The sequence below is a fragment of the Dipodomys ordii genome, unplaced genomic scaffold (assembly GCF_000151885.1).
Source record: "Dipodomys ordii isolate 6190 unplaced genomic scaffold, Dord_2.0 Scaffold19, whole genome shotgun sequence".
In the NCBI taxonomy this organism is placed as follows: Eukaryota; Metazoa; Chordata; class Mammalia; order Rodentia; family Heteromyidae; genus Dipodomys; species Dipodomys ordii.
In genome coordinates, this window is record NW_012267235.1 from 12,488,290 (window position 1) to 12,499,131 (window position 10,842).

At 45.7% G+C, this 10,842-nt stretch overlaps 2 protein-coding genes and 1 pseudogene across 2 annotated transcripts in view; 1 reads left to right on the forward strand and 2 right to left on the reverse strand.

Moving 5' to 3' along the window:
• Positions 1-1,979, reverse strand: part of Rnasek (ribonuclease, RNase K) — a 7,855-nt gene extending 5,876 nt beyond the window's left edge. Inside the window, exons 1-2 of the mRNA XM_013013427.1 lie at positions 1,802-1,979; positions 1,050-1,126 (exon numbers count right to left, since the gene is read on the reverse strand). Coding sequence (XP_012868881.1) covers positions 1,050-1,126; positions 1,802-1,879 — 155 coding nt within the window. The 5' untranslated portion in view covers positions 1,880-1,979. The remainder of the gene's footprint in view (positions 1-1,049; positions 1,127-1,801) is intronic.
• A 281-nt stretch (positions 1,980-2,260) lies between these two features.
• LOC105983534 overlaps positions 2,261-10,842 on the forward strand; it is a 53,991-nt pseudogene continuing 45,409 nt past the window's right edge.
• The window catches only part of Alox12 (arachidonate 12-lipoxygenase), a 15,976-nt gene continuing 10,328 nt past the window's right edge, over positions 5,195-10,842 (reverse strand). The window contains exons 9-14 of the mRNA XM_013013477.1: positions 9,687-9,773; positions 9,284-9,453; positions 8,613-8,734; positions 5,937-6,037; positions 5,640-5,810; positions 5,195-5,513 (exon numbers count right to left, since the gene is read on the reverse strand). Of these exons, the coding sequence (XP_012868931.1) occupies positions 5,334-5,513; positions 5,640-5,810; positions 5,937-6,037; positions 8,613-8,734; positions 9,284-9,453; positions 9,687-9,773 (831 nt within the window). The 3' untranslated portion in view covers positions 5,195-5,333. The remainder of the gene's footprint in view (positions 5,514-5,639; positions 5,811-5,936; positions 6,038-8,612; positions 8,735-9,283; positions 9,454-9,686; positions 9,774-10,842) is intronic.

Consider the following 10,842-nt stretch of genomic DNA (forward strand, 5'->3'; position numbering starts at 1 on the left):
CCGGAAGTGGCGCTGTGGCTCAAGTGGTAGAGTGCTAGCCTTGAGCTGAAGAGCTGAGGGACAGTGCCCAGGCCCAGAGTTCAGGCCCCACAACCGGACTCCCCCAAAAAAAACAAAAGGAAAAAGAAGTTTCACGGACTTTTCTACTTAGGCTGGCTTGGAATATAGACTATCACATCTCAGCCTCCTGAGCAGCTAGGATTACGGTGTTGAGCCACCGGCAGAAATAAGTCTCACGGGCTTTCCGGACTAGCCTGGCTCTCAACTTTGATCCTCGGACAGGACATCAGCCTCCTGCATACCTCGGATTACAGGCGAGAGCCACCGGCGCCAGGCTTTTTTTCTTTTTTTTTTTTGACAGGGTTCTGCTATGTTACAGGCTGGCTTCAGATTCCTGATTCTACTGCTTCTGCCTCTCCAATGCTGGGATTACAGGCATGCACCACACCTGGTTTATCTTTTAAGTATTATTTTTGGTGTTGGCCCTGGGATTTGGGTTCAGGGTCTGTGCATTGTCCCTAAAGTTTTTTTTGCTTAAGGCTAGCACTCTACCTTTTGAGCCACAGTTCCATGTCTGGCTTTTTGGAAGTTAACTAGAGGTAAGCCTCTCAGGCTCTTTCCTGCCTGGCTGGCTTTGAGCCTTGATCCTCAGGTCTCACCCTCCTGAGTAGAAGGATTACAGGTGTGAGCCACTGGCATCTGGCCTCTTAAGTTTTATTTACAAATATGTGGGATGCATTCTGCTACAGTACTCATTTTGCAAAAGTAAAATTCTTAGAGGCCACAAGTATGGCTGCTGAAGCCTGATTTCAACACATGCAGTAAACTACATTCCATTTCACTCCTCCCTTTTTTCTTCTTTTTGGTGCTGGGGACTGAACCTAGAACTTCATATATTCAGCATCTTAGCCCACTCTCAGTTCCTTAACCTCACTCAGGACCCAAGCATTCATTCTTCCTCCAGCAATTTCTCACCCATTATTTTAATAGTAGGCCTTGTCAAGCCCCCACTTGCACCCAGTCTCACATCCCATAGCCAGATCACTTACTCAAAATCTTTCTCCGTGAATGGGACATCCTCAATTAAGACAGCAGAATGGACATTGAAAAATATTCCGAGCATTATCTGGGGGGCGAAGAGGGGAGAGAAAAAAGGAATAGATAGGTAGTCAAGCTCAGGCATCTGACTCTGGTCATTTCCTAAATCCCTCCCCTTTTCAATGTTGCCCCAACACCAGCATCTGGGATTAACCAGAAAAAACTAGAAGCAGGAGTGGTTGTGGCTGGATTTGGACTTGGCCACCTGAAGCAGGGTGTGAGGTGGAAACAAATGGCTGGGATAAGGGTGGGAATAAGTGAACAACTTGTCATTTCCAAGAACCTGCACTATCCTCCCCCGCCCCACGTCATTATCATGGGACCAAGCCAAAGAAGTGAGGGAGAACTCATATTTCTGCAAGTGATGGCGGGTAGAAACAAGACCCAGCCACCCTTTTACCCTTTCCCCCAAGACTGTAATTTTAATTGAACTCAAGCCTATCTCAGGATCCTAGCTTTTCTCTTACCTTGAGAGGTCGGCAAATTTACCAGCCCTGGCTCCCATTCCAGGCTCCAAGCCTTAGAATCCACTCGCTACAGTTCCCCTTTTTCGACTATTTATCTCCTCTTATTTCCAGTTACCTCCCCAACCATCCCCTTAGCCTGCTGGCGGCGTTCTAAGGCCCGGGTCTCCTGGTATTTCAGCCCTCCAAGCCCGGAGCCCCTCGGGCCCTCTCGGATCCTTGCAGGGCAATCCCCTCACCAACATGATCACTCCCCAGGCGCTGAGGACGATGCCGCAGGCGGCCAGTTTTGGCCCACAGCACAGGAGCGACGCCATAAGGGAGTCGGGGGTGGTCTCCCGAGTGTGAAGGGGAAGGCGGAAGCCGTGAGCGATCCCGGACGCGCGAGGGCCGGCAGGGGGATTTGGGAAGTGGAGCCGGCCGCGGGCGGCGGAGGGGGCGTGGTCACGGGCCAAACCACCTTCTCCGGGGCGGCAGGGGAGACGTGGTCGCCTTGGGGCGGGTCCCCTAGGGTTTTGGCGGTAGTGTTTCAAACCTAGCTATTTCACCGTAAAAGTCTTTTCTGGACCCACATAGCGGGAGCCTGCGTTTCAGAGGGGGAGAGCCTCCGGATTCTTGGTCCGTCCCCCAGGTTGGAATGGTAGGCGCCAGCAGGTCACGTGACCAGATTTGGGAGGTCACCTGACGAGTAGTGAGCCGTCCCCCCCGCCCCCCGCCCCAGCCTCCAGAGAAGTCTCGACTCGGGTCGGGTTCGTGGTGAACTGGGTCATGATCTGTTAGGGTGAGAGGCGTGGGATCTTGTAATTTTCCCTGGTATTCCTTTGATGGGGAACTGGTAAGTGAGACGGGGAGGTTTGTTCCGAGAGGCCGCGCGCCTGTGGCGTTTCCATTCACGATTCCCTCTGACACTGTAAAAGGAGGTGGTAGCACCCTTCGGAAGCCGTTAGGACGCTTGGAAGTGGCGGGGAGTTCTTCAGACTTCAGATATTTCACGTAACTAAGCGTATTTGAAATACTTTATAGTTCAGGAAAAATAGTAGGCTAGGGGAAACCCGGGGAAAGCAGACTAAATGAGCAGGTAATGAAGGCGAGAAAGGGTAAGTTTACAAAAATGTCACTTCCCTGTTAACCTCCCTGTAAACTGTCAGGTCCTTCGAGTAAAATAGATTAAAAAATATGAACAAGCCATAAAAATAACAAAAAAAGTTTTTTTGTTTTTTTTTTGGTTAGTCGTAGGGCCTGAACTCTAGGCCTGGGCTCTGTCCCTCAGCTCTTCAGCTCAAGGCTAGCACTCTACCACTTGAGCTACAGCGCCACTTGCAGGTTTTCTGGTGGTTTGTTGGAGATAAGAGTCCCACAGACTTTCCTGTCTGGGCTGGCTTTGAACCGCGATCCTCACATTTTAGCCTCCTCAGTAGCTAGGATTACAGGCGTGAGCCACCAGCACCCGGCTTTACAAACTTTTTTTGTAAGCCACCAGCACCCGGCTTTGCAAACTTTTTTTGTAAGCACCGGCTTTACAAACTTCTTTTGTAAGCCACCAGCACCCGGCTTTACAAACTTTTTTTTTTTAGAGCCCGGTGCTGGTGGCTCACGCCTGTAATCTAGCTACTGAGGAGGCTAAAATGTGAGGATTGCGGTTCAAAGCCAGCCCTGACAGGAAAGTCTGTGGGACTCTTATCTCCAACAAACCACCAGAAAACCTGCAAGTGGCTCTGTGGCTCTAGTGGTAGAGTGCTAGCTTTGAGCTGAAGAGTTGAGGGACAGCACCCAGGCCCAAAGTTCAAGCCCGATGACTGACCAAAGAAAAAAGTTTGTAGGGGTCGCTAGTGAGAAATGGAGATAGTTGAAGAAAAACAGTTTCTTTTTAAATGCTAGTGTTTGAACCTAGGGCCTCAGGTGAGAAACACAATCTTCCACTGAGTTTGTACCTATTCTAGTAAGGGCAATGACCACATCATAATTAAGAGAGATCATTTAGTTCTTTTCTTTTTTTTTTTTTTGGTCTGGTCGTGGGCCTGAACTCTGGGCCTGGGCGCTGTCCCTCAGCAATTCAGCTCAAGGCTAGCTCTCTACCACTTGAGCCACAGCGCTACTTCCACCTTTTTTTTTTTCCTGCTTATGTGGTGCTGAGGATTGAACTCAGGGCCTCATGCATGCAAGGAAAGCGCTCTACAACTGAGCCACCTTCCCAGCCCCATCATTTAGCTCTTGAGGACCAACCCCAACCAAAGATTGTCATGGACTAATGTAATATTTTCCCATTTATTTTGTGTACGTAGTGTGTATGTATGTATATATGTATGTATATATCTATGTGCCTTGGTGCTTGAACTCATGGCCTGGGCATTGTCCCTGAGCTTTTTTCCCCCCTCAAGTCTAGTGCTCTATTTCTTGAGCATAGCTCCAGTTTCAGCTTTTTGATAGTTAACTGAAGATAGAAGTTTCATGGGCTTTCCTGACTAACCTTGCTCTGAACTGCAGTTCTCAGATCTCAGCCTCTTGACTAGCTAGGGTTACAGGTGTGAGCTACTTGTGCCCAGCTGCATATTTTTTATTTTTATTTTTTTTGGGTCCAGTCGTGGGGCCTGAACTCTGGGCCTGGGCGCTGTCCCTCAGCTCTTCAGCTCAAGGCTAGCTCTCTATCACTTGAGCCACAGCGCCACTTCCGGCTTTTTTCTTTTTGCTTATGTGGTGCTGAGGAATCGAACCCAGGACCTCATGCATGCAAGGCAAGTGCTCTACCACTGAGCCACCTTCCCAGCCCCAGCTGCATATTTTTTAAAGGGTTGTGAAAGAGAACTTGGAATTTGGAAAGCACATAGAGATCACTGAGCATTAAAGGGGATGTGAAAGTGGCTTTGATTTTTGTTGTTGTTGTTGTTGTTGTAATTGATTTTGTTTTGAAACAGGATAGTATGAAGCCCAAGTTTGCTTGAACTGTGAAGTATCTTTATAGTGAGTGCTAGGATTACAGCTATATCCTAACACATTGGCTGCAAAGTGCCTTTGAATCCAGAGTTTCATATTTCTTTCCTTCTGGAGTGTCTGTTGCAAAGGTTTTCATTATGGGCTAAGAACAGCTTTCTTTTGGGCCATGTTAGTAGTTCATGTCTGAATAGGAGGAACAGGAATGGAGGGAAAATTGTCAAGGAACATAGAAACCTGCAAGTTGGCCACCAAGCATGAAGTCCAGTTCTTGTAGGGAGAATTAGCTGAGGAAATCTTTTCCTCCAAGTCCTGCTCTTGGATGTTTTGGAAGTGGAGATAGGGCCTCAGGCTGGTGTAAGGTTAAGGGCTAAATTCATTCTGAAACTGATGCATGACCACAGCAAAGTGCATTGAGCAAATGGTAGAGGCAGCAGAAATACAGCCAAAACCTCACTGTTGTCCAAACAAAACACCTCACCCTAAGTAAATCCCAAACAAAACCAAAAAATATAGTTATATAAACCAAAAACCATGTTCGTAGCACGTGAAGTTTATATCTCAGTGTCCATAAAGTTTTATTGAAACAATCATTCATTTGCTTACATAATGATACAGTGAAAAAAAAAACTGAGTAATTATGGCAGAGATTATATTGCTTAAAATGCTCTCAGGCTCTTTCCCAAAAAAAGGTAGTGCACTCTGGGTGAGTAGAATTACTGATATAAGAGAGTTTAATTGGGAGAGAATTAGAGCCTTAGTAGTAGAGACTTGGAAAAGCATGAAATCAAGATGGAAATGTCCTGAAGTTGCTGTGGAATCCAGGTGGGGTCATGCTAGGTCTCAGATTGTGATACTGTTCTCTATGAGGCTGGGCTTCAGATATTCATAAGGCAATTCAAGTTGTTCATTCCGGACTGTAATCTCATTTTCCAAGTTTTCCAGATCTGCATGGAACTGGCTTAGCACAGCTTTGGCCTTGGGGCTTGAGAAATATTTTTCTTTGTGATGTCCCAGCGGCACCTGAGACAGAAAAGGGGATAAGAATAAGTCAGGCTCTAGTCTGAATACTGAGCCACCTAGGATTCAGCCTCACTACAGTATTCCCTTTCCAATAATCATTTCCCTCTCATTAGGATCCCCTCTTACCATGTCTGGCTGGTGACGACCCAGATGCCATGTGATGGTCATTTGAAGACAGGACTTCTGGATATCAGGTAGTGACCTCATCAACGTGGCCATTGTCACATCCTCCTTGGTGGTAGGTGGGGGCATCCTCATTGTACAAGGTGCATTAGGGACCCAGGCATACCAGTCCAGCTGGGGGAAGAAACTGTAATCCTAGGACCCTAGAACTTAGTAGGGCTTGAGTTTCCCATCACTCCCTTGGGTCTCCCAAGCTCCAGACACTTATCTTCGGGGACCTAAGCTTTCAGCTGTCCATACCTGGCCCTTGTTGATGGCTGTATGCTGAGCAGTGCATGTGAAGACACACATAGTAAGGAAATGGCAGAGTTGAGCCTGGGACTGGATGGAGATAGGGAAACCTGGCCAGGAAAGGAACAGGATTTAGAAACTTCAGCATAAGAAGAAAGAAATGAAGGGTGATGGCTCAGTAGAGTGTCTTTTAGAAGTTATGGGTGTTTGTTCCTTTGTTCGTTTAATTATATATATTTACATAATATAGGGGCTTCACTCCTGGCTTAATTACTTACAGCTTTGTTACACTGAGCAAATTACTTTATCTTTCTATACTTAACTTTTTTTTCATCTGTAAAGTGTGGCTCATACTTGCCTTTGTAAAGGGAGTACTGTGTTAAAATCACCTGTTCTATAATAAGTATTCAACAAATTATAGTTATTATTGTCATTATAGACAGGTTAGAGCCTGAAAAGGTCTGAATTATCAAGTATCCCCAGCCCCAAAAAGAATTTAGGGATGTTCCAAGACAAGAAATTGTATCTCTCAGTTATAAGATAGGGAGTAAGAGAAATCCTGGATTCCTATTGTCACAGCTAAGAGAGTTTCTTCAAGAGTTATCTCAAGCCACTTGGTTTACTGTGGTTGTAGGAGCTCAAAAGCCAATAATCCTATCAGTTAAGTGGAACAAATATATTTACTTGCTTTTTTTTTAGTGCCAGTACTGGGACTTGAACTCAGGTGCTATCCCTTGGATTTTTTTGCCCAGTGCTGATAGTCTACCACTGAGTCGTGTCTTTACTTATAGCTTCTTTTTCCTGGTTAATTGGAGATAAGAATCTCAGGGACTTTACTGCAAGGTCTGGCTTTGAATTTCAATCCTCAGTTCTCAGCCTCAGGATTACCAGTATGAGCCAACAGTGTAAGCTTTACTCCCATTTTATAGATAAGGAAAATCAAGACCAGCGAAATTAAACTGCTTGCCAGGATCTCCCAATTGGGGAAAGCAAAAGTTGTCCCTAAATTTTGGGCTCTTTCTTGACTGATTATCCATTGCTCTTTTTTATTATGTCATACCTCCTCTAAAAAGTCTGTCAGAACTAGGCAAAGATGAGCTATGGAAACTGAGGGAGATTAAGAGGGAAGGAAGAATGGGAGGAATTAATAGAGATTTGAGTTAATGTATATGTCATGGACTGAATGTTTCTGTTCCCCACCAAATTTGTATGTTGAAGCCTAATCCTCAATGTGGTATTATATGGACCTGTCGCCTTTAAGAGGTAATTAGGTCACGAAGGAAATTTTGAGAATGCCAGTAAGTGCCTTTAGGAGAGGAGTCCCTCTTTCTGCCATCTGAGGCTCTGAGGAGAAGTTGCCTGTCTACATCCTGGAAAAGGGTCCTTACCAGAACCTGACTAAGCTGGCACACTGATCTTGAATTTCTTGGATTCCTGGACTGTGAGAAAGAAATTTATCAGTCTATGAAATTTTGTTATAGTTGCCCAAACTGACCAAGACACTGTGAATATTTACTTCAAATTTCCACATGTAGATAGAGTTTGTTGAGAAGTTGACAAGGGATCTTTTGGAATGGGGAGCTTGAGGGTCAGGCCTGATAAGTAAGCACTAGAGAGAGTTTGGTTCTGGAAGAGTGAGGTGGTATACCACAGATTCCTCAGAGAGAGGCCCTCTCAGGAGTTGGTCAGTTTAGCTCCTTAGTAAAGGTTTATAGTTGTCCCACCGAAGTAGCAGATAGAATTCAAGGTGTTGGTCTGAGGTATGAGAGGCAGTTGGCTGTAAGATGGCTCAAAGAAATGCAGGCTGGAGGGGAGGATGAACCTAGGAATAACCCAGGAAAGGCTTTTTTTTTTTTTTTGTGGATGGTGGGGCTTGAACTCTGGGCCTGGGTGCTGTCCCACAGCTCTTCAGCTCATGACAAGTGCTCTATCTATCACTTGAGCCACAGCACCACTTCCAGTTTTCTGATGGTTTATTGGAGATGAGTCTCATGGACTTTCCTGCCTGGGCTGGCTTTGAACCAAGATCCACAGATCTCAGCCTCCTGAGTAGCTAGGATTACAAGCGTGAGCCACCAGTGTCCGGCTGGCTGTTTCTTCTTTAGAGATTAAAATATGAGGGTTAGAGGCAAGTAGGATGTATGAATGGAGAGCCAGATGGGCCAAACCCAGAGCCCCAGAGTTCAGGATATTGAGTTTAGGTTTGACCCAAAACATGTACAGTACTGAGCATACAGCTACAAATGTCCTTGTGCCCTGGCAAGTGCGCAATATGCCTGGCCCCTGTGTGTGTGATAGACATAGCAGGCAGAAGAAGGAAGGGAAAGCTGTGAAGGATCATCATGGCCTTTGGTATGAAGTTTTTACATTTATATCATCAGGTAGGAAAATAAGAGAGCCATGAAGACAGAGGGGCTGGGCAAAAGCCCTTATGGCTGTGGCTCTGGCCTGTGACTCATGCTCCATGCATGGCAGATTATGGGTATGACTAGGAGGAGGTGGGCAGAAGTAAAGGTTGATGGCAGAGTCTCTGCAGTGGACAACCTGAGGGTGTCTGGAATGATTCTAGTGATAGAAAGTGTGAATAGTATTTAGATGCCTTCGTGTATGGAGGAAGAGGTGTGATGATGATTAGGGATTTTGGCAGAGTTTTGCAGGAGCTCCTGGCTCTGGGATGGATCTTACCTCGGTCCTGAGCCTGGCACAGCCCCACCTCAGTGATCTCCCGACACCAGGCCTGCAGCTCAGGGTCCCCTCTCACAATGTCATCCCTCTGGTAGAAGAGATGGACGATGCCTTCCACATACCTGTCCAGAGACGTTAGCTGAGCTCTCCAAGACCATAATGCTCCAGCTTCTAGCCTTTGTTCTTTGTTTCTGTAGCCTCTGATCAGCTAACTCAAACTGCACCTGTATCAGATCCTAACATGTTTGCTTTTTTGAGCTTTCTGCTCCTCCTCCTTGTAGTGTCAGGGATCAAACCCAAGTCCATGCATGTACTAGACAAGCTCTCCACCACAGGAGCAACATCCCCAGCCCTCTTGATGGTTTTTTGTTTTTTGTTTGGCATACTAATTATTGTAAAAGGAGAAGATATAGGACAGTAGTTCTAAGAATTCCTTATCTGTGGTTGCTAGCTATCCTAAGACAATCCAGATTTTTCAGATTCCTTGATCTCCTCACCCCTTCTCAGTATCTTGCCCCTGTTCTAGTTTCATTTTTAGACTTTAGTCATTGTCTCCTCACTCTTCTTCTTCTCTCTTTTAGTTTTAACACTTTAGTTTTGTCTTACGCTGATGTCAAGCCAGAGCCTGTTTTCCATCTCTTGTCTCCATTTGTTAGCTCCTTCTTACTCACCGGGCAATGATTTCCCATATTCGTAAAGCATCCTGGGCATACAGAGCACTTGGGATTCCCAACAGGCCCCGGGCAGCCAGGTCATCAGGAGGACAGAGGGAGCCATAGGTAAGCTGAGCCAGTGCCCGGCCAAGCAGCTGCACATGGCCCCCTCCACCTGTGTTCACTGCCTGGGACAAGAGAGTTGACAGGTCTTGAGTGGTGGAAGCAGTACTAGAGAATTATGGTCTATTTAATAAAGGGTCAGAGGTGGTGTTTTCAGATTTGAAGTCACATCTATAAAGGGACAATATTCATAGGGTAAAAGTCAGAACATTCAGACTTTGGCTTGGGATCCTGAAGGTGCTATAAGATCATAGAGAGCTGGATGATTAGGCAACTTCATATCTCATTCCTGCCTTACCTTATCAAATATTCCTCCATTTGAGATAAGTTGGGTACGGCTCCTGGTGTTGATTTCCATAGTGTATCGGACATGGGGAATCAGAAGCTAGGGTGGAGGAGATTGGAGGAGATGGTTAATGGAGGTTCTGCCTGGATCTTTTCTTGTAGAGTCTGATGGCCTGCTCTCCTTTTGATGTTTTGTATGTGTTGCTGCCATGTGGGCTGAACCAATTCTCTGATGACTCACTTTCATGATCTCTGGCTCTGGAGTCACAGTGATTAAGATTTCAATATACATTTTACTGTACTCTAATACTGTAGCAAGTTCGTAACTCTCTAGCCTGCAGTCTCCTCATCTGTCAACAGGGGGCAATATTAGGATCTCTTATCTCGGAGAACTATAGTGTCTAATTATGAGAGTGATGTGTGAAGTATTAAGTACACATAGAAGTCCTCTAATAGTAGCTGTTATCATACTGTTTGCCCTTTCTCTCTGTCTCTGTCTCTCTCTTTCTGTATGTAAGTAGCGGGGCTTGAACTCAGGCACTGTCCTTCAGATTTTTTGCTCAAAGCTCCTTGTGCTCCACCACAGCTTTTTGGTGGTTAATTGGAGATAAGAGTCTCATGGGCTGGTTTCAAATGGTGATCCTCAGATCTCAGCCACCTGAGTAGCTAGAATTACAGGTCTGAACCACTGGCACCTGGCTTCTCTTTATTATTTCTCTCTTGAGTGTAGTTCTATCTTTCTCTCTTGAATGTAGTTCTATCTCAAGAATCAATCCATTTTGATTTTCTTTTTTTTTTTTTATTGTGAAAATACTGTCATTTTGATTTTCTTTGTATGTCTTTTTTTTTTTTTGTCAGTTATGGGGCTTGAATTCTGGGCCTGAGTGTTATCCTTCAGCTCTTCAGTTCAAGGCTAGTGCTCTACCACTTGAGCCACAGTGCCACTTCTGGCTTTTTTCTGCTTATGTGGTGCCGAGGAATTGAATCCAGGGCCTTATGCATGCAAGGCAAGCACTCTACCACTGAGACACTTTCCCAGCCCCTCTTTATCTTTTTTTTTTTTTTTGTCGGTCATGGGGCCTGAACTCTGGGCCTGGGTGCTGTCCCTGAGCTCTTCAGCTCAAGGCAAGCACTCTACCACTGAGCCACCTTCCCAGCCCCTCTTTGTA